Consider the following 26,074-nt stretch of genomic DNA (forward strand, 5'->3'; position numbering starts at 1 on the left):
GTTTAGATCACAGGTAGCCAACCCAAGTGAAATTATGAGCCACTTTGCAAAATCATTATAAACCTACAGGCTGCAGGTTGGCCACCCCTGGTTTACAGCTATTTGAAATGTGAAGGAAATGTAAAGCTCCCAAACTTATCCCCTTATATCTCCTTCAAAAATATAGCTAGAAAGGTGCAATTTTGCACATTTGTAAAGGTAAGTGAGTACTATAATGATACATTTTCGCAGATATTACACCTAAAGGACAGGAAATACAGCTACAACAAATATGAAGAAAATGTAAAGCACTCAAACTTGATTGACCTTATATCGCCTGTTCTTGTAGTCCTGTTTATACAAATATATAATATATAGAATAATGGTTCATTGAATAAAAGTTTATTTTATTAATTACATTTTCTACTGATCCTAATATGTGAAATTAATGAAGATAATTATAAGTGGGCTCATCAGACCTCGAATAATGACCAAGTTTATCTTTTATTACTAACTTATACCTTTAGTTTTTGAAAATGAATCAATTTTTTTTTTTTAAGTTTCTTTTAGTTAATACAAATTATTGTTTACTTAATATGTGCTACAAACTTCTTTCGCAACTTACAGGGCACGAAACTGTGTAAACAACTCAATTCAAATTTACAACTTACTTACAAAACCTCTCTGGACATATGGATGCGAGATTTGGAGATCAACTAAGTATTCCAACTCCTACAACATTTAATCTGCTCAATAGAAATCTTTCCTTATTACTTTTCTCCATACTAACCTAGATATCCTTTTAATAAATCAAATGCTACAACTGCAAATTCCACGAGTCTACTTCCGCTAATCCTATCCCCAAGATTCAGAGATAATCCTCTCTCAATTCAATTCATTCTAAGCACTACCTCTAAAGGAAGATATGCCCCTATTTCTCTCACGCCATGATTTTCTGGTTACAGCATATTTAATTGTGTTTATATTAATAATAATAATAATAATAAATATTGAGGGAAGGGATTAGTACTGTGGTTAGCGTAATGGGAATCCCCAAATCTTGCTGCTGGCTTTCAGATTTTCTATTCCTAGGAGCTTTTTACAGCACATGTCCGGTGTTGTCTCCAAGTAAGGAACACTGCAGTGCACTGAAAAAAGCTACGGGCGCCAATTACCAAGTGATCTTGGATGTTGACATCCTTAAATAAAAAAATTAAAAATAATAAAATATTGTTTTGTAAAAGAAATTAAAATTCAAATAAAGACTTCATTACTCAACTTCTAATTGAACTTTTTTTTTCAGCGAATTCCGACAAATGTCACTTCTGTGAGAAAAAGTGAGAATGCTTTGCTCGAAAATGCTACTTTGGGTTAAGTTTAGTCCTTACCGCGTTCATACTATGCGGATTCAATAAGTCACTAAAAAAATTTTTCAACCAGAAGTAGCCCTGATGTTATTGGATTACTTACTTTAATTCGAAAAGGTACCTAAGATTTCTCTATATACATATTAAGTATACGTTATGAACATGCAGATCTACAGTTTTTATTTAAATAAAAATTCAAATTGGTTTCAAGGAGTTTTGAAGGAGGATGTTTGCTCTAACGTGTCCTTTCGCGAAATGATAGGTTCTGTTAGAAATATATCAAAACAATGACTCGGAGTTTGAAGAAAATCTTATGCTAATCTTTTATTCTTTTCTTGTGCTTATATATAACTTGAAAATGAATCCTCATGTTGTGGCTAGGAGCAAAAAACTGAATCGAAGAAGCATTTGGTAAATTGTGATTTATTAAATTTTTTGAAAATAATACATTAGAGAAGAATAAACTAAAAATTAACTTCTTTACAATTTATTTATACATTTTTAAGTTTCTTTCGTTTTTCCTATGAATTAAATTTATAAATAATATTCTATTAAGCTTACGTTTTTTTTATTTAATTTGTTGTCTCAATGCACCTAGAACAATACATCTACCTAAGGTATTAATTAACACTAAAAATGTCTTTCATATCTTAAGATATAGACAAATAAAATATATAAATGTATATAATAGACATTATATTTCTAAGCTTGTGTTAATTAATACATTTTATTGTACTCCCATGATGTACATTACATAATAAATATTTTTTTCTGATTAAGGTTTAATAAAATGTGTTACTTAACTATTTTGAAGCTCATTTTTTATAAAAAGTAGATATTTGTGGAAGCAAAACAGTGATCAAACAAACGCAGACTAAGTTGGATTACTGAATTCAGCAGAAACTGAAAACATCGTGTTTTTTTTATATTGTCGCCTGTCCAGAATGATTAAATAATACAGATATTTTCGAAAATTACTAGCACTTTAATTCAGCGAAAAAAAATCGAAGAAGTTTAATCGTTCTAAAGCAAGCAGGCTTCAGTAAGAAACTGTCTTAATTTTTATGTTTTACATCTTACTGCTTTTAAATAATAATACAAAGAATATTTTTAACAAATGAACTGTTTTTTATATTTATTTTTAAAGATAATTTACTGCGTATGTCTATTATTTTAAAAAACAAAAATGAATTACACATAGACTTAAATTTTCTCAATACCCATAGGCTGAGTTCAAGCTTCATAAAAATCAAATGCTCATTTAAAACAATTTTTTTTTAACATGTTTGATAAAGTAAGTATAAAACGTTAAGAGATAGAAATTTTCCTGAAGGGGAAAGGAATGAAACCATCATAATCAGCGAAGCAGTTTTCTGAGATTGCAAAAAAAATATCAAATTGAGGGAACACCAATGTAACAAGAAGAACTTCTTCGTGGTTAAGATAAAGAAAACTTTGTTTAATCACAAGCCATTTTTATTATTATTCAAGCTAAAAAAGAAAAGAAAAGCAATCATTTTAGTACATTTTTTTGACAGGGAAAGTTATTTATCAAGACATTGTACCTAAAAGCGCAAAAGAATTTTATGGACAATCTGATAAAAAGCAACGTTTACCAACACCAATCAAATAATAATAATCATTCTTTTGTTAATATCTTATTTTTTAAATTAAACCTAATAAAGAAATTAATTCTTATTTCTGGGATCTTTTTATTCTTAAATGGCGAAAAAAAGGTCACGTGTGACATTTAGATAGGTTCGGATTGTTTTATTTTTAAATTTACATTTATAATAAATACTCAATTAGATAAATATACGTTTACATAAATTCATGAACATAACAACTATTTGTTTAAACCCAAACTAAAAACCTATTCAAGCCCAGCTTTGCTGATGATTAGCAAACAAAAATGTGTGCGAAATGCTGGCGGTGATGTTCATCATAAATTGGTTGATCAGGCTGTCAACGTAAATTTGACTTACCCCTTACAAAGTAGTTTACCTACTCCTTCCCAAAAGCTTTGCGTAAGAAAATAAGCAGAAGCTTTGTTATATGAAGTCAAATTCTTTACAACAACCTGATGAATCATTCACAGAAGATTAATGAAAATCGAACACGAATTGAATAATTATAGTAAACAGTTATAATTCTCTGACAGTAAAAAATCAAGAACACGAACACAAACTGAAACTAAAATACCAGCAAATTCAAACATGTCCAGAAATGTTAGGTAGATGATGTGGCATCGATGAAGTTTTGCCAAAGGCAAACCTTAGTTTCACCAATGAACATTTTTATACTGAAGAAGCGAATGGTCATTGAATCCGCACAAGGAGAGGTTTTATGGTAATTGATTAGTGAACATTTATTTTGGATTATAAACAATTAATTTTGTTAAATATATAAAGAATATATTCTATTTTTGTAAAACATATTTGTATGACCAGTTTTGCAATAAAATTTCCGTTGCTGTTTTAAATAAAAATAGAATATTTCTTTACTGAAAATCAAAATAATAAAATTAACAGTTTATTAACCAATGTAAATAAAAAACTTAAATTTTCAGGAAATTGAATTTCAATTAAACTTTTGAGGTTAATAGAATGGGAATGGTTGGGACTGTCTCGCCAGAAACCGTCCGAGATGTGTTCTTGCAATATCCTCTTTCATCTGGTGGTTATAGCACAATAGATCGGAGTTTCCTGGCGAGTCAAACAACTCTACATCCTTGTTGAACAAAACATTAACTAGGTTGGTAATAAAAGTGTCGGATTGAACAAATCTTGCAAATTACTTAATTTAAAATCTTAACCAAGATGATAGGGAACGCTTGGAACCGGTCGATAACCACAAATGTCTTTTTACAATAAATGGGTATTATTTTTCTGGTTACTTAAATTTTGCTTCCGTTTTTCTTTCCACATCATTTAAAAGAACTATTCTTCAGAATTTATGACAATACATGGAATCCTCAATTACAGTTCAAATACTTATCAACAACCATTACTAATATTTAAAACAAAGATTGTTAAATGTCAAATGCGACAATTTCAAGTAAGGAGTTGCAAGTATTGCATCTGATTTACTTTTTATCTATGTCTTAAAGTTAGAAGAAAAAAAAGTATTTGCACCGATATGTAAGTGAATTGTTACAAAACTTAGAAATAAGTTTATATTTTGAAACTTCGAAACTTACATGTCGGAGCATTCAAATTTCCTACTTTTTTTTCTTTTTAGAAAGAGTAATAAAGTGTTAACAAATACAGCTAGCTAAATACTACATTTACGTTCTTTTAATTACTTTCTCACATTATAATAAAAATTCAGCGTGAGAAAGTAATCTTGTTTTCAAACTACAACATTAAGGATAAACAAGTGTACTAAAATGTTAATCTTTTTATTTCTGAAGTTATGTATGAATTACAAATATATTGTGTTTAAATGTATACGTATATATGAGTGATAAATGTGTGTGTGTGTGTGTGTTTATGTTTTTTAAATATATAATCTTTGTAATAGTATATATATCAAAAATTTAAATACAATTATCAAATTTTTTTCTTTCAATTTCTTGCTTAAATTAGTATTCATTCATCATCAATAATAAAGTAAATATTTAAAACTGACGATTATAAGTATATTACTAAACAGGAGATCACTATGTTTTAAGTGCATTCAGAGACCATTTGACTATAATTAATGATTACATTAATCATTAAATAATCAACTTGGAGAGCTTCCATAAAAAAAAAGAAAAAAGTAATAAAAAATTTGGCCCACTAGTAACAAAATTGTGGTTAGCACAAGTACGAAATAAAAAAATAACTAAGAGTACAAACAAAAAAAAAACTATGTATAAAAAATTCAACCAAGACAAGTTCGCTAGAAGTGGACCAATATTCCCCATAAAATATACAATGATTTCAGTCATTTTATTTTGTGTTTCTTTAATATGTACTCAAATGTAAAAGGATAATTGAACACCATTTATTTTCAGTGTTAGCTATACAAGTAAATCTATAACAGGAAATAATAAAATTATCTAGAACAAGATTTACCCACTTATTCTGTAGGGGTAAGCTAGATAATAAAAGAGTAGTATAAAGAAATTAATTGATGAATTTCTGAGTTGTTAGTGTTGATAAGATGCTGGGGGACGATGGACCTTAAAATCTGCCTTCACATCCTTAATATTTCTAATTAATACAAACGATAAAGGCGAACTTAAAAACTTATTTTCCGTTTACGTAGCTTTCTTCTTTCGCTAGGCTCAAGTAAACACTGAAACAGATTCGGAGAATTCACATTAATTTAACATTTTCTACTATTTCTTTTTAATTTAACCGCGTCAACATTTAAATCATTGGCGCCAGGAGCCTTCTCCTAGTGCTCTGCTGACCTCAAGACAATGTTCTCTCGTTGCAGACAACACTATCCATCAACGGATGGTGAGCTGTAGAGTGATACTTTTGTATTAATTAAAGTAATGTAATCCAATCTTTATCTTAGCATTTCACCCACTGCAATTATCAACAACCATTGAAATCAATAAATATTTTGGAGAATTTAGACCATAAAAATATTCGGTCCAGCAAACTAACAGCCAATGTAATGAGGGCCAAATCTTAAATCTTGGGAAATAATAACTACATAAGAACCCTTCAACTAACACGATGTTTAAAAAAAAGATTGTAACATGGTATTACAATAAATATAGAGAGGTGAGTATGTTGCAAACAACATATATTTTTTTACTTTGCCATGATGAATGTTTGCTTTATTGGCAACGTACTAAAACAGTACTTGGTTACTACATTACACAAATGTAATTATAAATATCATTATACTCTAATATACATTATATATGAGTATAAGACAAATGTTTGGTGGGGGATGGATACGTCTCTTGGCGAGGCCACTATTTAAAATAAAAGTGAGTAGAAATTGAGTGTGAAGATTTGTTTTGATTTTAAAAGTAGACCTGAAATATTTATAGTTTTGTGTAAATAAGCGTTTAAAGGGTTTAAATTACAGTTATTAATTAAACTGGGTGTTTAAACAAATGATTTACTCGTTCTTTACCGTAGACGTTTAAAAAGAGGTTTATAGCCTTATTATGCAGCCTACAAATAAAATTACTATACTAATAAGCACGCATATTTAAATATATAAAGTGATAAAAATAAAACGAATTTTTTCTGCCAATTTTGGGAGGAATTTGTTCATGGTTTCACCCTACTGTAATATATTATACATAGTAGTAATGAAATTAAAATTACCAATGCCTCTATGTACCTACGCTGTATTAATTTCTGAAATTCATTTTTTAAGCAGAGACAAAATTAATGATTTTTTCCTGCTTATGACGGAGATATAACTATAAGGGGAGAGCAAAGTTTAATCTACACTTTGTGTCTAATACACACTACATCTATTAAACCTACTTCAGAGAGAATATTGCACACAGATAATAAGTGATTGTTAACAATATATTTGAAGGTGAGAAAGTACGTAAATGTTTGAAAAATTGTATTCTGAGTGGTTAGCGAATACTGAGAGGGGCTTCTAACAGCTCACAGTATTGTTTGTAATGACAGAACACTGACCGGAGGCCGGCAGTGTACTGAAAAAAGCTCCGAGCACCTCAGATGCGCCTTAAATAAATAATTATAATATGTATAAAATTCAATAAATAGAAGTTCTTAAAGATCTTTTACCCATCAGCCTGTGGTCCGGAAGGAGGTGGTAAGGGATTGTTCTCCTTCTTGGTAGCGGCAGGAGTTATAGAATCCAATCCCATTTCAGACAATGACCTCAGTGCATTTAATGCAGCCTATATTTTGAAAAGAAAATTATTACTAATGGAAATATTTGTTTGAAAATAAATAACGTTTATCTTACCAATAATACTTATTGGAATGTTTGGGAAATAATTAAGAATTATGTACTTAATGCTGAACACATTATTTTAATATAATATCATTTAATGACCAAAAAAAGATTGTAACTTAAGAATAATTAGTTTTATTAAAACTAGAAATCTTGTTACTAACTGAGAGAGTAGACACTAGATGGCACTACTATATACTATTCATTTGAATATTTTTAGGACTTAAATAGGTATTAAATAAAATTAAAACAAATTACAAAAGTTGTCTTATTAGACAAACCTGATCATGAGACAGTTCGGTGGTAGCTCCAGCACCGTGACACACCTGTGGTGGATCAGTGGCCAGTGATACCAAGCTGAGGAACTCGCTGTGGTTTCCCTGAAGAAAAAAAATAATAAAATAATAATCACATATTCAATTTATATTATATTTTATTGAATTTTATAATTAAATCAAAGTTGCATAAATATGGCCTTTCGTCAAAGCTAGATTAGTTTATTTATTCATTTTAATTTTTCTATAATTTCATGCATCGACATGAGGTCATTGGCACCTGCTGCTCTCGGTCAGTGCCCTCTCATTACAGGCACTGTCCAACAGTCAGTGAGCTGAAAGAAGCTCCTAGGAAAAGAAAATTTCAAGAGTCAGCAGCTGGATTCGAACCTAGGATCTCCGCATGAGAATCCAGTACGTTAACCACTGAAATATTCCCTTTCCTATTATTATTATTACTGATCTTATTACTGATCTGAATTGAAAAAAAAGACAAATAATTTATCAACTTTTCTTTAATTATATCGTTAACTGAAAAAAAAAATACGAATTGTCACCTTAGGAAAATCGGAAAACTGAACCTGAAAGTTCAGTACTTGGGCGAGATATAGTAACTGTTCGGTCGGCCTAACCACAGAAGATCCCTTTGCTCTTTTGTGTCCAGCTAGAGCGTCTGCTGTGGGTGAATTTCCATTAGAAAGATATTCTTTAGCTATTGTTGCTGTAGTTTTCACATTAATTCCTAAACAAAACATTTTCTATTTTTAGTTTTACATATTTCATACTATTTTCTTTGAAAATTATCTCTTGGTTCTCAATATGTTTTAATCCGTATAAACCAGTTCTGTAACATTCATCTGTTAAAAATTTATTATGAAATTTGCTGCCTAGAATTTAAAGTAATTTGCCCAGAATAAAACGGAATCAACAAAGCTTGGTTGAAACAAACCTATTCGGGGAAATAGCAATCGTTGTATGTAAGATATACCTTTGTGAGGAGTATGTTGACTTGATGTGGCTTTATTGTCATTCATTAAAAGTAAACCCGGTACAAGCTGCCGTCCTGACACTCCACCAACACTGCCATTGCCACTGGATGAGACAGGTTTTTCATCACTGAATCTCACTTGCTAAAAATAAATATTATTTATTATATAAGTCGAGATTGTTGTAGAATCTTTTATTTTTTGGTTAGAAAGACTAGATCCACGTTACATTATGGGATGCTTCCCAAACTTTAGCGATACTAAGCACTAAGATAGTAATAATTTAATTTTGCAAATCTGAATGTAAAATGAAAATCTTCCAAGATTGTTTTAAAAAAAATACCTTAGGGGTGTGTTGTTGCGGTAATGGATGTCCACTTCTCGACAACGTAGGACTAGAATACCCTAATTGTTGAAGCAAGCCTTCCGCTGCATTTCTTTTCGCTAACTTTTTATTTGGACCAGAACCAATAAACGAATGCTCTCCCATTTTTACCTAAAGTTTTGAAATAAAATTAATAATAATATAATAAAAAAAAACACAAACCTCTTTTACTTTTATAGTTCTGATAAATTTTGCAATTTTCAACTGAATTTTGTCTGTGATAGATCAGTTTCTTTACATTGCTTATATGGAAATCAAAATAAAAAGTTTCAAAATCTATTTAAAGTAATTTGCCCAGAATAAAACGTTTAACGATGTGATTGGTCTGTATAGGCAATTAGCTATAGGATTAAGTATAAAACTATAATTCAGTTATTTTCCTTCCTAAAGAAAGGTCAAAACTCAATATTTCTTTCTGTGTGATAAGATAAGTATGTTTTGTTTATAAAACTGATGTGTATGCCTTAGATGAGAATGATGGTTCTTCAGCAGAAGTGGGGCGAAGAAATTTTAAGGAAGAAAAGTCATAAAATTTTGTTAACCGTTTATTTTTTGTTCGTGCTGACAAAATCCGCAGGATTCCAATGATTCCTGGAGTTAAAGCTAGTCACATATCCTTAAAAGTATGAGAAAATTCAGTTAATTGGGAGAAATTTCGGATGTTTACAGAAAAAAAATAATTGAAGCAAAATCGACAAACTGATATCTTCATTATTAAATAATGAATTTTGCTGAACTAATCAATTACAAAAAATTATCAATAGTTTGAATTACGTTCTCTTTTAATTCCTCCCTATAACTGAAAGACGAAACTTCCAGAAAGCTAGTCATTAATTTGCTTTCAAGCAGCAAAAAAAAAATGCACTTCTTCTAATGAGTGAGTGGCTGGTCGTACCATGCACATAGATGCCCCCTCTCCGAATCAACAAGTGATTCGACAGTGCCGACATTGAGCAAGATTTCCAAATGACTGCCGATTATCCCATAAGCACCAAACCAAAATTGCATCCTAGATCTTTGGCGGAGATGCCATAGCTGCTTTTAATAACTTCTTTTGTGTGAAGGTTTAAATATTTCAATTAATTAATCAAAATAATATTTAAAAAGGATTGTACTGTTCACGTTGCTGTGGCTACACGCCCTATTACTATTACTCTCCGAGAAGGCTACTACAAGGTTACATTACTACAATGACAACAAAAAATCTTACTTCCATAATAAACTCCCTTCGCCTCGGAATTCCTCTTTCTTCCCTCAAGGTATAAACAGGTTCTCTTTCTTTTTTCGCTTGTTGAATTTGGATTAATCGTGATATGGGATTCATATCTTCAACACTTTCAGCTTCATATTTCTGTTCCTAGAAAGCAAAAAAAATAACATAAATTTGATGACAAAGTACATGTTGTTTCAATGAATTGGGAGCAATTTCAGTTTTAACTTTTTTTGAAAATATATTAGAAGACAATTATGATCTACTGTTTCCAAATTATCATTTGTTTTGCGGAAATTATCCAGATCTTTTTCTTGATGGTCATCATCACTCACGTCTGCAATGCCTATGTGTACACTATAAAATAAAACAATGTCGAAAATGTTGCTGAAAACTACTAAATGAAAATTACTGAAAAGATCTCATTTTGTGTAGTTTAACCCGCTCTGTTCAAGATACCAATTTTTGTCGTTGGATGTTAAGCCCCGATTATTTTACTTATGTTAGTTTTGAGAAAAATCACCGAAACTAGAACAAAAAAATCTTCGAGGAATTTGCATTTCAGACACTTCGCTTCACTTCACTGATTTTATTTTTCATGTCTTTTTTATATGCCTGGCCGATTTCATCATTTGGTTCATTTTCATGATTTTCACAAGTTTCTTCAAATTTAGGACTTTAGTATCCTAGTTAACATATAAAGGGCACCATTATATGTTACTTTGAAATAACACTTTCAATACGAATTCCTAGTTAAATTCAGACTAGGGATGGGTCCAGTTTGTACTTTTAAAAATTCTATTGCACAGGGTATTATTGCTGGTGTAGGTGATGAAGCCTTCTCTTTCCTGAAGGTGCAGGATTTCATCAGTTGTTTCTGCGTTATCATCTTTTCAAATTTGCCAGGGCCAAAAATTTCACACAGCAAACAGATAATTGCAACTCACACTATTTTTGAGTTCATTCCTCCAGGTACACACAGGGGCTCTGAATTGATTAGATCCATTCTATGAAGATGTCATGATTGAATACACACCGGAAACAGCCAGATTTAATCAAGATATGCACCACGTTTTCTTGGCCAGAATCTAGCGAGATGAAAGTGTGCCTTCTAATAGCCAAAAGTAATAACTTCTACGCCTAAATGTTCCAAAAACTAGGCCCTGCAACCTCTCCAAGTCATTATCAATGTATGAAAATGAAGAAGGAAGTCTGGAGAGAAAATTTCACCCTCCAGCCTAGAAGCAGCTTACCCAATTTTTTTTCCTCACTCATAACACCACAAAAATGTATTTTCCTGGAGGATGTTTTTAATGAAAGTTGGGAAATAGATGTATTCGAATGAAATAATTAAAATACGAAAGTTAAAGAAATTGTTTAGAATCATTTAATCTAATCTAATCATCTAATTTAAATTGCATTTCTGGTTCATCGATTGAGTTTCGACCAAAGCCTTAATACTGTACAAGGTACCTAAAAGTAACATCTAATTTGAAACTTCTACACTTTTTAAGTTTCGAAAAAATAAATATCTGCCTTTTACTTTCCAAACAATTTGAATATTACCAATGTGTTATTCTTGTATAATTTACCTTTACTTGGGCGGGAGTTTGGGTATTAGTATCTTTAATAAGATTTCTGGATTTTTTCTTGGTTGGATTAGATTTTCTTTTCATTCGAGAGAGAGACCCAACTAAGCCGGATGCTGACACAGTGGTAGTTGGAGGCAGCGTACGTAGTAGGTCTAGCATCTTTTCAGCCGCTCTTTTTTTGGATATCTAAAACATAATATATAGTAAACGTATTAAGTAAAATAAAGTAAAATGATTCGCTTATTTTATTAAGGCGGGGCTTAACGTCCAACTACATCTAATTAGATGTCGTAGACGGGGGGGCGGAAGCACATACTTTACCATAAACAATTTTTTCAAACAAATAAAAAGTAGTCATTCGCGGGATTCGAACTGGTGATCTCCCACTTGCAAAGCCACGATCTTGACCTCTAGACCAACACCCACCCCGTAGTGAACATAACATAACATATTTGACAGAAATCTACAATTTCGTTTTGTTTTTTGTTTTTAAATAAGTAAAGCAGAAAACATTTAAACTGTTCAAACTTTTTGGTTCTTTATGGTATTATATAACTAAATTTAGTAATTGGGCCACACAAAATGTAATTAAAATAATCACAAAGATAATTAAGATTATTTGTAATTAAAATTAGTACAAATTTTGTATCTCTTAAATGCAATGCTTTTACATTTATTGTTTATGAATTATTTGTATTGGATAAAAACAAATTTCGGTACTTCAGTTTCCGTAATTAAACCATGAATGGCTCCTAAAGTTTACCTGCAAACGGTTACTCAATTTACTTACTACCAAAGAAATAAAGAAATTCGTGGCATCCTACTACAGGCAAATTTAATTGCCGCGAAAGATTCAATTTTGAATACCTTAATTGATTTCTGCGCCAACAATTATTAATCTCATTCTGATGCCATCTTTATCGAATTAGATTCAACGTAAGCTCAAGCAATTATTAAATAAACGTATACTGATAATTCTAACAATTTTTAAGCAACCTTCACTATGATTCTAGTTTGAACGGTTTAATCTATTTGATTAAGTGTTAAATTATAAAGGGATTTAGAAACTAAAAGATCTATTATTAATAAAGTTAAGGAAAAACAAGACTGAAAAAACTGAAAATCGTACTGTGGGGAAATCTGACACTCCAGTTTAGCAGTTACGAATTCATCATAGGGAGAAGATGTAAAAAGCACAATTTCATTTTTTTGTTTAGCTAGCATGACACACGTTTGTAACTGAAAAGACCATATGTTTAAACAGTTTTGTTCAGTAAATTAATAGTTTAATTTTAGTTTCGATTTTTTTTTGTTTTTTAAATCATAAATCTGCCGAATGATAACGAATAGGGTTTTAGCTTGAACGTTAACTAAATATATATTAAAACTGTCCGGTAGGACAGTTGTATAAGGATTGATCGTCAAAAAGTGCACGAAAAAGCGTAACGTTGAAAAACACACAACTTTGACAATTTTTTTCTCTTTTTCTATAAAAGATAAAATTCCCAAATTTTCTTTAAAATATAGGGCAAACCCTCCTTTATAACTGTAATTTTTTTGCAACCCCCCAGACCTAATAGATTTCGAGAAAAAAGTCGCCGAAAATGAGCAAAAACGGCATTTTCAGAAATTGTTGTTGTTCTTGTTCTTCTTCTTCTTCTTCTTGTTGTTGTTACCTTTTTTGTAAACTACGTAGCGCCTAAACGCAAGAACCGATTTTCATGAATGAGGTGACATTCGATTCGGAATTTTATGTAGATGTGCCTTTTGGGGGTCTCGACGCTGTACACCGAATTAGAGAGGAGTTAGCCCCCTGTATGTAAGGCCCCCTTCAAAATTATTATTACTAATTACTCTGTAAATCTTAGCCCGATTTTGATAAAATTTGGTAGGATGATAGAGTTAGGGCTCCCCTACGTAACATTAAAGTGGCGATCTGCTCTTACACTAGTTAAGGGGAAGTATAGCAATCGTTTCAAATTATCGACAAGTGAACTGATTTTCATGAATGAAGTGTCATTCGAATCGAAATTTTGTACAGATTTGCACTTTAAAAGTCTCGTCGCTACGCCTTATATGGAGGGGAGTTTGCCCCACCCAAGTAAGGCCGTTTCTAAAACTATTGTTACCAATATTTCTATAACGCTTTGTCCGATTTTGATAAAATTTAGCACGAAGAAGTGATTAAAGCTCCTCTACATGGCTGTGAAGTGCCATCATGCTCTTACACCTACTAAGAGGAAGTACTGAAATCGTTAAAATTATCAATGGGTGAAACTATTTACATTAATGAATTGTCGTTCGATTCAAAATCTTTGCCTCTTTGCCTTTTAGGGAGAAGTACTGTAATCGCCCGTTTATTTTTCTTACTCCTCTTAAAAGGAAGGTCTGAAATCGCAGTTTAAATTTGCTTTTTACGTACAAATACCTTCCTATTTTATATAAAAAGGCTTTCTCAAAAAAATTGTTATTGAGGATGGTTTGGGGACCGCAACTATAATCATTCTTTAAAAAGATCTCTCCAGTGGTAGTTACGGTTCCTACTTAACACCTTATCAGGTTATAATGATAGAATTGCTTATTCCAAATTTAAAAAAAACAGTAAAGCAGATATGTAACTTAGCAAAAAAGACAAAAATGAAAATCTTTCCAAAAGGTACAAAAATCTCCTTAACAAAAACTTACAGTTTAAAATGTTAAGTATAAGGGTTGATTAAACGCCAAAAGGTACACAAATCAGCAAGTACCAAACATTTCATTCAAGCTTAGTTGATATAATTTAAGTAATTTTGCTGCATTAACTTTTCCTTCACATTTTTTAGAATTTATTAGATGTCACAGACCCTTATGCTGGCCATTTTCATCTACAAAAAATTTGTTCAAGTAGCACTGTAGATTGACTGTAATATCTATTAATCTATAATAATCAAACTATTAATTACAGGTTAAAAAGAAAACGTTATAAAAAATAAAAAAAAATACGAGGCTACAAAATTTAAAAACTTTTTTAAAAAAATGCTTACACCAACATACATCAATGATTTCGATTATTTTATTTTTAATAAAAATCGTCTGTTTAAGTTTATTCTTCGATTAAAGTAATTGTTATTTTATGTAGTAGTCAAACGTTTATAATAATAGGTAATAATTATCTGGCTTTATCGCAAATAATATAGTTTTCTTCAATCACACTCTCAATGTAGCTGTTCTTCTCACAATGTTATATATAGGTTATGTAATATAAAATAAATAAGTATTGCATACTTTTAGGACAGCTAATTATTCCAGTATTTTACTGTAAGTAAAATTAAATTACAATTGAGAAATGAATAATTGTTGTTGAATAATCTACTTGTTATTAACTGTGTGTTATTTGTGCTCACGAATATTTCGGTAAGACGAATTCAAGTCTGAAATATTGTTTTAAATCCTCCGTGATTCAAATTTAAACAGTAGCCGACTCTAACTTTGTCTTTTTCTACTTTAACATGCATGTATAAGATGTGACAACTTCAGAATAAAGGGCATATTAAAGATAAATCAGAAGAATAATTTGGAATAGAGTTAAAATAAAGTACCTATTTAAAAACGAAGATATAATATACATTTTATCATAATTATAACCAAATAATATTATGAACGAACTGGCCAGCATAAGGGTCTGTGACATCTAATAAATTCTAAAAAATGTGAAGGAAAAGTTAATGCAGCAAAATTACTTAAATTATATCAACTAAGCTTGAATGAAATGTTTGGTACTTGCTGATTTGTGTACCTTTTGGCGTTTAATCAACCCTTATACTTAACATTTTAAACTGTAAGTTTTTGTTAAGGAGTAATATATTTAAATTTAGTCGGAGGTTCCTCTAAATGATCTAAATCCCTGCTGCTATAGGTAAGTACTACTAATCTACTTTATTCAAGAAATAATTAAACTTACATAAAAGCAGTCTTATTTTAAAAATATCTAATGTTGACCCATTCTAAATATTGTAAACAAATTAGATTTCAACAAAACAGACAGCTTTATCAGTTTTTTTTGGTTTGTAATCTTCAAATAAGGCGACAATTCCTAAAACCTAATTGAGCCATATAAATTGGGTTAATAAAATTATTTCCTTAGAAACAGACCACAATGACAGAAGAAAATAAATAAATAAATGAATTCATTAATCAATAAACAAACCTTTTTTCCATTTCCTTCACCTATCGTTTGGAATTTATCGCCTACTTGACACCTTGTGACAAACGTTCTCATATGAGGTTGTCCTTTCTCCGAGACAACTTCAAATTGTACATGAAGATTTCTTTTTAGTGCAATTTCATGCACCAAGGAGATAGGTGATTTCAATTCAGTAGTGGTTGATTCAGGCTCCACACCTAATGTGGTTGCCGTACCTTCACCACCTAAACATAGTAACTTAATTTTATTAAACTTATACCCTATATATCAAATCATTTATTTTAACTATTATTATAAGTTCCGCAGGGCATATTTTGATATCGTTTATTTACTTTTTTTTTACAGTTAAGAGCTCCCTTTATGTTGGAATGCTGCTGTGATGCCTATTATTTAAATTTGGGCAGCGATGAGGTGAATGAGCTCTCGGCACTTAAGAGGCCTACAAAGCAAGATTTATTTGTGGTACTGGCTTCGTTTCCCGATCTAGGCCTTGGATTTTCTTGAATGGTTAATAAAAGAATTCATAGAAAAGTATTTTGTAATTTGGTAGTTAGACGTAAAGCCAGATATAAAAAATAGTCATTACTTACATGCACACTTAGGGAATATATCGCTAAAAATGACAAGTGAGGGGAAGCCTTTTAAAAGAAGACGTGTTTCTTCATACACCTACAAGGGGTGTAAGGGTAAGCCAGTTTGGGCAGCAGTACCTGGGGAAACCATGTGACTAATATTTCTATTAGTAAAGTGAAAGCGTTGTTTACTTTTTTCTTTCTCTAACAACAGTTATCAATGGGATAAATGTACTCCATCTTAAATATGTTCTATCATCAACCAGAAACTGAAAAAGACTCTTTCAAAACTGAAGTTCTTTGGACTTCAGCTTAGCGTTCTAACGAAATCTGTTTACTTGTAGATTAATTAAAGGGTCACGGTACAATAGTTTATTAAAACTTTGGTTTCTCCCTATCAACAAATTTTTAAGTTTGTTTAAAAAATAGTAATATTTCAATATAATCACCAAGGGCACAAAATACTCAATGTTCATCAACATACATGTAGCATTTCTATTAGCCGGACAAGTATCTTCAACAGGTAAGCTGGCTAATAACTGCAGAGCTTTGGAAGCTGCGTCATGTCTTGCGGCTTGGGCGGAAATTCCTTCTCCGCTAAATTCTCTTTCTCCAACTTTTACTACAACTTTATATAATGGTGGTTTACTGCCGTAATACCTCTGTAACAAATAAAATAATTATGTTTCATGGCACATTTTTTACAAAACAGAATCTGTTAAGTTGAAATTTCATTACATAATTATATAATTCGTAAGAGGAAGTACTGCAATCACATTTGATACTCAAATAGGGTTTTTATTCCAAAGAATACGGCAACAATATTATAAGCGAATGGTCTTTGCTCTCTATTACTCTGTATGTAAGTGTTTGTGTGAATGAGGTAAATGATATCACGAGATCTAAAACCTAAAAATAATAAGCTGAATAAACAGTCTCAAGACTGTTTTGTTACCGGCTCCGTACAGTGAGGTATACTGAGAAAATCTAATTAATTAATGGCAGACTGGTCTTAAACCCGGTTTCTCTGAGCAGGAGGTGAATACACTTACCACAACTAATCTTTTCCTTCGTTTTAACATTGAAACAATTTCCCCCAAAAAACTATTTATAAGAGCTTCTCTGGTATTTTTTTCTTTTCTTTAAACATAGTCTTATTCTTTGACAACTTGGCCATCCGGCGACTTTTTTTTCTTCATTAGATATTATTTTTCAGTTCGGCGATCTTCTTACATCTTCAAACAGCTCTCGCGGTCTGCGCTTCTCTGGAATCTTGACTTGAATAGTTAAAAACTTAGTTCCGACATAGTTCTCTACCTAGAAGCTTCACACAACACAATATTCTGTGATGGAAAGTGTTGTCTGTAACGAGAGAACACTATCCGGTAGCCAGCCGTGCTATTTGGCTCTGGGCTATCTGATTCAGATATTGATGCAACTTGAATTGTTTTCCTCACTCGATTCAAGATAAAATTATTCACATCTCTGCACAAATTTTTACTTATTAATTCAGAAAGTACTTGTCATATTATCATATTAATAAAATGAGAAAGGCCTCAGCGCAAAAACCCGTACTTTTCTTATATTACAGTGTAAAATATAAATTGAATGATAAAATATTTTTAGTAAAATTCTGTGTGGAAATTGTTATATAATTTTAAAAGATACTCTTACCAGCCAAACAACAAGCTTAACTTAATATTAAAAAGTAATTATTTAACCTGGTCAACCCTTGAAGCAGTAGAGTACGCCCCTCTAAAACTTGGAGTTTTACCTCTTCCATAATTGTATGTATATTGTTCATTATATGGCTGTAAACAAAAGAATAGTTTTAAAGATTATAGTTAGTTTTCAAGAAAATTAAAACTGAAGATTATGATAGAAACAAAACGAAACATGGCAAACTTAGTCCTAAAATATATATTATAAGAATACAAACTATACCAATTTCTCTGCACACAACCATTCTGACTCTTCCCTATTTGCTTGAACATAATAATACCCGTTATCCTTTTTAACACTTTTATTAATACTCAAAACTCTGTACTAGAATACTTTCCATAATTCCTCTTTTTATCATGTTAAAAAACTTTTAAGGAAAGAAATTTTATACTTTTAAGATACGTTTTTTCACTATTATTAAATTGATTGAACTGATTCAAAATTCCTAAGTGAGATCATGGATAAAGTTTTAAAATTTACTACCAAATTTTATTATTTTTATGTTCCCGCTTTTTTTATTTTTGTATAATCAATATTATGTTTAATTTTTATAATGTATTATGTCACAGTGTCTTTTAAACATTTTTTAAATAATTTGTGTAGTCATTTTGGAAATACATAAACGATGAAGCCATTCGCCTAACCTATATGGTTAAAAAAACGAAAACCATATTTACCTAAAGACGTAGGTAGATACTAATGGTTCCTTAATGTTATTGACTGAGACTGATATCCAGGGACGAACCCATGGGGGGGGGGAGAAGATTGGTGAACAACATGCAACATAAACTCAATTAATAGTTTTTAAGGAACTAGAAGAAATGGCACTACATGCAGTGAGTATTTCCTGTCATTAAGAAAGAAGAGTGTGATTCGAGAGTTCTTTTTTAGATTGATTTATTCTTTATTAGATCTAAACAAACTCTCAGATCAAATCAAACAAACGCTACCAGAGGGTACACAAAGATCCTCTAAGTTGTTGACTGACTGGCCGCCAAATTATCCAATATAAAGTCAAATTTCTAAATTAGAAAATTAAGTTTGGAATGCAATCCGCAGATGTAGTTGTTTCTATGCAGATGTAGGAGAAGTAAGCAATTGAATATTGTTTTAAAGCCAGAATTTCCTAATAATGTATAGGGTCTACTCATAATTTCATTTTTCATAGAATATTTATAGAGGTTCCGACCTCCTTCTGGGTATTCCTACCGACATTTAGTGACAGTGTGAGATGAGCCTTTGTGCACGCTTAACCCAAATTACACCTTCGTAAAACTTATTTGAGAATGCTAAGATGTGAGCATAAAGGTTAGAATGGGATACCATCCGCAAGGATTCCAATATCTTGGAAGAGATGACATGACAATCCACTTTTCCCTATAGAGTGTAGATTTGTCTAATGCGGGCAATTTGTTACGTCAGTGTATATTTACGCAATGAACAGAATACATCATTATAGTGTGAATGTTAAAATTTTTGATTATTCGTTTAAAATTTATAATAATTTAAGCAATTAAGTTAAGAAAATTTTAGTGCAATGAAAATATAATATTCACCTGGGTGTACATTCCACGATGAGAATGATAGTTAACAAAACCGTTGTACTGATGATATTGAGGAGATTCCACAATCGTGTACACAGTGGGTTCTCCACGTTTCATTGCCAAAGCATTCAATTCTACTGTCGGTGTTATGTTACCTGTGTGGTGGAAAACAATGAAAAAAGGTATATTAATAATTGTAGAGGATAATGAATGACTATTTCATTAATAATAAAAAATTATAGATATAAAGTAATTGCAAAAGAAAATTAACGAATGTATAATGAATATTTATATAAATTGACAAGTTTTCAATCTTTTCGTTGATATATTGCATTCCTTGTATTTATATATAAAAAACCTTTTTTCAGACTCAAAATCTGCTATTGCTATTTTTTTGTAAGTTCGTCTTCAGTCTATAAAACGTATAAAAATTAATTGTACTAGATCATTTTGAGAAGAAAAACAACCATAATCAATGAAGACCATAGTAATTCTTCTACGGACATCTTACCTGCTTACAACCATTAAAAGGGTGCCACAAAATTATATAATACTATACAAGAAATATATTTTATTTACACACAGAGTCAACAAATTAGTTTTTGCTCTTTAAATTTTTTCCTTTATTTAATAATTTTTTTACAAACAGGTTTTCTTTTAAGCTGATTTGCCAGCATTTTTTTTCCTCTGTCTTTTCATTCCAATTTCTGCATTTTTCATTTGCACAGGGTAAACAAAACGTTTCCAATGTGTCATGTCTTTTCTAACCATGTATGAAAGTTCGTCATCCGAAGTTTACTTTATATTAGGATCATGATTTTTTTTTTATAAGAAAAATATCTGTTTATATATACATATATACATATATTTCTTATTTTTGGCCTCTTCAACTTAGCAAATCAGCCATTTAAATATTGGATGTTCGAAGAAATATCTTTGCGTGTTAATATATCCAAAATCTCCATACAGCATAAAATCAATTATTCTATTCTTATAAATGTATACGCTGTTGTCTTCTTTATACCCATTCTATAAATTATTGTGAGATTTGGTTTTTGCTTTCTTAGTTGTCTACTCTATGTATAAACCAATATACATGACGAGCGTCTGTAGTATTTTGAATATATATTCAAATTCTTAGATGACTATAACTGTGACAGTAATAAGACTACAAACGTGTAAGCAATTACATAAATAGAACCATTTACAAACAAAAATTTCATCCAGGTTTTCCTTCATTATGATTTTTCTTTGTCTTTCATAAAATGGTCTTTCAAAATTAATTTACTTCTCCGTTTTACTTACTGAAGATGAACTGCACATGTACTTCAAAATGTTTCTGTTCTAAATCAAATTAAAAATAAATAACGAATAGCAAAAAATTTTTGAAACTTGAAAATGGCTTTTTATTTGGTACATAAAAATGATTTTGTTTTTTATGCTATTTGTTTAATAATTATTTTTTGTAGTGTTTATTCAGTAAGTATAAGAGTATTTTGTTTTTCTAATTTTAATCGTAGTGACTTACTGATTTATATTCAGCATTAGCTTGGCTTTATCAATATTTTCCAACTTTAGCGACCATGTCAAAAGTAGTAGAGAATGGAAAAAGCGAAAAGGTAGTGTGGCGTATTTAAAAAAGAATTTACAGAATTATACAAGGAATTAGACTTTGAATAAGAAAAAGAATTAGGACTGTACAAAGTAAGAGATTTGCAGAGGATAGAGGTAAGTCAATTTAATGATAGCAGCAAATTGTAATGAGACTGCTTTGGAATGAGAAGTAAATCTAGCTGATGAAATTGCTAATAATTTTGGTCATTATAAACTTAAAGTTTAACCAAGAGCAGAGGATTGCAGAAATTCCCTCCTGAGCTGTAGGCTTTTCTCAATCAGAGTAAAACTGAAAAAATACCGCGCAAATAATGAGAAGTCTAATGTGTAGATGTTACGTACATCACTGCTTGCTTATCAGATTAAATTTTTAATCAGATTATTTTTTTATTTTCACTCTGTTGTTTGAGGACTGTCCAGTTATGCTGTAACGTAACTTTAATACAATATTATTATAGTAATATTGTAATGAAAATACAATAACTCTTGGGAAGAAATTAACTCAGTGGTTAGAGCAATGGATTCTCAAGCGGAAATTGCAGGCTCCAATTCAGCTGCCTGCCTTTAGATTTTCTCTATGTAGGAGGTTCTTAGCAGTGATGTAGAAATGTAATTAAAGAGACCGACAGCACCCGGAGATAATACTTAAATTTAGCACAACTTAAATTAAAAAAATAATATAAATATCTCTTGGCGAGCTATTTATGTTATAATAAGATGCAAAGATTTATGGTGTAGTAACGTATAATACTATATATATAATTATACTATAATACTATTTAGAAGTATGTATAAAAAAGAACTGCTTTCTTTTTTTGCTGCATCATACCTTTAGATCCACGCTGGCTTCTAGAAGATTTCGGAGGTGGATGTTTGTACATAGTTTTTTTTAAAGCAATACTAGCTGCCGCGTGTTGAGCTTTTTTAATGCTTGCCCCATCAGCCGTATATTCTTCATTTCCAAATTTAAGAGTAACAGTAAACTTTTTCTTGTGAGGAGGTCCCTCTTCATTGGTAAGCCGATACTGATGTTCAATCTGAAAAAATATTATAATACTTTTTTACTTATCTACAATTGATTCTCTTTTCGAATTGAAGCAAATGAAGGATTTGTTAACTATTTTTCTACGTACATCTCTGTCAAGGCTTTAAACTTCTATTGATGTTTTTGTTGAGTCAGACCTTTTGAGACGTTAGAATTGATGCCCTTCAACAGGAGTTTTTTTAAGATACTATGAATTTGTACGAATCAACGTTCTAGTTCTAAAAAACTGTTCCATTTTCAGCTGAAGATTGACTTAAAGAAAGAGAATTCATTGCTAATTTCCGCCTTACTTTCTACCTATTACTCATTAATTAACAGTGCACATTGGTTTCGATTACATATAAAGTGTTTAAACATTTAATTTCTACATGCAAGCAAGATTTAAAAATGTAAGCAAACCTTGAACTTGTTACTTGTAGATCGTTTTATGATGCGACTATTTGGTTATCGAATGGTAGGCTTCTAAAAACTTCTTGTTTAAATGATTTAGTGTTGCTGAGTGGAATATGTTTTTTGTGTTTTTTAACGTTCACTTTTTGACGATCAACTTATACAACTGTCCTACCAGACAATTTTTATACAAAAAAAAAAGTAGACGAAGTAAGATTCTTCTAAACTAGTAACCTAAACCAACGCCAAGTAATCTAAACCAGAATGGTACGGTTCTTTGACGTAAAAAGAATGAACCAAGAAAGATATTGGGTGTGACGGACTAGAAGGCTCCTAGAAGAAGAAAAACGGGAGGGTCAAAGATTAGAAAGCATTCATAGTCATGATTGTAAAAAAAGTTATTTTGTCAGGAAATAGTTAACAAATCTTTCAATTCATTCAATTTGTGTAGCTAATCACTTGATAAGAAAATAAAATAAAATATTTTTGTTTTGTGTGATTTTCTTGACAGAGAAAAACATCGTAATGAATTTGAAAAAAAAAGTGAATTGGTTTCTAAATTAAATACATATTATGACCAAAAATGGAAGATAAAAATACTCAAAAAATTCTCAAATAATTTGGATCCAAACTTCAGATTAAGTTTAGGTTTCAACAAAAATGGTTGCACATTATATTTAAGAATATCTTGAAAACATTTTTCTAAGTTAAGAGAAACAAAATTTTTGTAAAGTTGTAATGTTTGTGAGGCTATTTATTATATTCTCGAAAAAATACCTTATTGTATCTTGCCAATTCATTCACTAAACACATAGGGGTTTTTTCTTTGCCTATGTTGCTTGCATCATTATTGCCTTCCTCTGCTTGTGAAAGACTTCCACCTTCATCAGCGGCAGAAGCCACATGATTTTCTTGCGCTACAGAAATTGGAGCGGTAGGTGCCATCGCTAAATGGCCTGAAACAAATGATCAATTGTCTTATTAATTGATATCAATTTATTGTTTTTAATATTTATTTAGTTTATTACAAAGAGGTTTTCTGAAAATAATACAAAAAATTAATACTTTTTATTCCCTTCCTTCAAACATACTTTTTTCACAATCACCAGGTAGGCAAAGCTGCATGTAAAAATAAGTGCTAGAAGGGTAAGTAAACAGCATGCGGAGATGGCAGCAATATATATATATATATACACGTATATTGCACATCATTATTTTTTAAATAGTTTTTTCTTCTTAAAATTCTTATACAATGCTGAGAGCTTTTACATAAAAAACTCCATGCAGCTAGGCTTAGAAGATTGTTCAGGAAATTTTAATACTTTTCTTTTTCTAATAGTGGTAAGGCGATCTTATTTAGGCTATTGATGTCTTAATTCCTACAGCCTACCTGAAATACAGCCTTTGGAATCAAATATGTCCCTCAGATCATCAATATTTATTTGAGCATTGTAAAATGTTGATTTCGCACTATAACTCAACATTAACATCACCAGGATCGTGCATAAACCTATCCAAAAAGAAAATAACTAACTAAAAAACAAATTAATTCTAAAGCTACGCAGGTTGGCAATGATGTGCAAATTTGTATGTGTGTTGTAGACTTGTCTCTCTTTAATAAATGCACAAGCACTAAGAAACCGATCAAGCACATTCCCGATAAGACGTTCTATTATGTGCATTAATTTTCAGGAAGATAACCTGAAGTAACGAAATGGAATGCAAGTAGCTAAGAGTTTGCCGCAAAGAATACGAATAGTTAAATAAATGATAATAATTTTTTTACTGGACTTCTTGAAAGGATCAAATCTAAAACAAAATAATGCAATCGCTTAGTTTCCAGAGCGTGAATCATGCATATTTTTACCCACCTTCAAAGTTTTATGATAAAAGTGCAGCCATGATTACAAAGTGACAACGGCAAGCCTATTAAGTAAGTAAGAAAATAGAAGGCTTTCAACTAGTATTCTAGAACTGCAAATAAAACTTTTACGAAATAGGTGCTCCAAAGGAGGGAAAAATAAAAATACAAATAAAGAAAAAGCTACTCAAATTGTTCATCTCCAGATAATTTAAATTACATATATACAAAAAAGAATCATTCCAACGTAATTTAAAAGAAAAATAAATAAATTAACAAAATGCCTACCCTTAAAACTCAACACAGAACTATAATGCTAATCAGTACATCAAAGATAATAAATAAAACTTCTACCTGATGATTTCCTTCCCACGTTGTGGGTTTGATGTTTAGTTATCATTTGATTTAAATGTGTATATTATAACCTAAAACATAATTAAACATAATAAATTAAAAAACTTCAAATCAAAAACGATAGATGTATTCCTCAATTCAGATAACACAGACGTTACGTTATGCATCGATTTTTTTAAAAATTAACTTTTGGAGGAATAAATTTCTGTTAAAACAAAGTAATAAAACAGAGATTTTGATTTAAAAGAAAGAAAACTAACTTTTTAAAAGCAGACTTTGCATTTGTTTATCTTCATGTAGCTCACACCTAACCCATTGATTTTGTATTTACACCACAGGTGATAGGCGAACTGTTACGTATAACCTCAATTGCGTAGTTTTGGTCACTACCACTATTTAATTAACTCTTCTTTAAGTTTCTTTCATATTCTGTATGATTTCAGAACAATTCCCTAAACTTAAACAAAAAATCCAAATGATTATGCAATAAAATGACGATACCTCAATTTTATCGATGAAATTGAAATGCCGAAACATAGATTCTCAGATAGAACATTGAGAAGTGTTCTGTTCAGACTTTAGGACTAGCTCCCACGCAAGTATCCTAACGTAAATTTGCACAAAGCACACACTGGGAGAAACAGTTAGGGTGACTGGAAAGGTGAGACCGGTTTGCCACTGACAGCTATTAATCATCAGATACTAACCTCTTTACTCCTCCTACTGAGAAATGTTGATCTACGGGTTAGTGGCTGAAGGGGGTGGATCAGGGATGATTTCCCCCGAACGTTACCAGACAATAATAAAAAGTAATGTAACGATCACAGTTGGTCTTGTTTTGCAGATGTGCGCACATCATTGTAACTGTGCTAATCAAATCTGTGCATTAATAGCAGCAATTATTTGGACATTATTCTTAATTTTTAATGACCATGAATTTAATGTGTAACAAATAAAAAAAAAGTATTAATATTTAAAACGGAAAATAAGTCAAAAGTGGCTCCTTCAAACTTGAATACCAGCATACTAAAGTTTTGCTCGCTATATCAACATTGTGTTTTCTAATTGAAACCTTTCTATATAGCTTGATTTTTGAGGATGAA

General features: G+C 30.8%; 1 protein-coding gene across 4 annotated transcripts; it reads right to left on the bottom strand.

Annotated features, from left to right (window-relative positions):
- Positions 1-1,751: 1,751 nt before the first annotated feature.
- On the bottom strand, positions 1,752-25,807 carry stau (double-stranded RNA-binding protein Staufen). Of its 4 annotated transcripts, XM_074137529.1 has the most exons (18): positions 25,679-25,807; positions 25,232-25,428; positions 24,972-25,042; positions 24,147-24,266; positions 23,534-23,712; positions 22,151-22,358; positions 19,720-19,862; positions 18,163-18,252; positions 16,926-17,103; positions 15,873-16,093; positions 11,687-11,872; positions 10,095-10,241; positions 8,843-8,995; positions 8,502-8,643; positions 8,071-8,255; positions 7,520-7,618; positions 7,067-7,182; positions 1,752-5,630 (listed from the first exon to the last, which is right to left on the bottom strand). In XM_074137529.1, the coding sequence occupies exons 3-18, from the start codon at positions 25,015-25,017 to the stop codon at positions 5,582-5,584; spliced, it is 2,262 nt and encodes a 753-aa protein (XP_073993630.1). In that variant the 5' UTR covers positions 25,018-25,042; positions 25,232-25,428; positions 25,679-25,807; the 3' UTR covers positions 1,752-5,581. The 4 variants fall into 4 exon arrangements, with proteins under 4 accessions (XP_073993630.1, XP_073993631.1, XP_073993633.1 ...); XM_074137530.1 differs by lacking the exons at positions 25,232-25,428; positions 25,679-25,807 and adding an exon at positions 25,473-25,672; XM_074137532.1 differs by lacking the exons at positions 24,147-24,266; positions 25,232-25,428; positions 25,679-25,807 and adding an exon at positions 25,473-25,672.
- Positions 25,808-26,074: the final 267 nt, after the last annotated feature.

This window comes from Rhodnius prolixus, unplaced genomic scaffold (genome assembly GCF_049639745.1).
Source record: "Rhodnius prolixus isolate KJV_2025 unplaced genomic scaffold, Rpr scaffold_5, whole genome shotgun sequence".
In the NCBI taxonomy this organism is placed as follows: domain Eukaryota; kingdom Metazoa; phylum Arthropoda; class Insecta; order Hemiptera; family Reduviidae; genus Rhodnius; species Rhodnius prolixus.

Excerpts from the sequence above, each read along its gene's own strand:
- stau (XM_074137529.1), bottom strand. The coding sequence starts at position 25,017 with ATGATAACTAAACATCAAACCCACAACGTGGGAAGGAAATCATCAG. Across the intron at positions 17,104-18,162 it reads CTGCTTCAAGGGTTGACCAG|AGGTATTACGGCAGTAAACC; the intron begins GTTAAATAATTA and ends TATTTGTTACAG. Across the intron at positions 7,183-7,519 it reads CCGAACTGTCTCATGATCAG|GCTGCATTAAATGCACTGAG; the intron begins GTTTGTCTAATA and ends TTCAAAATATAG.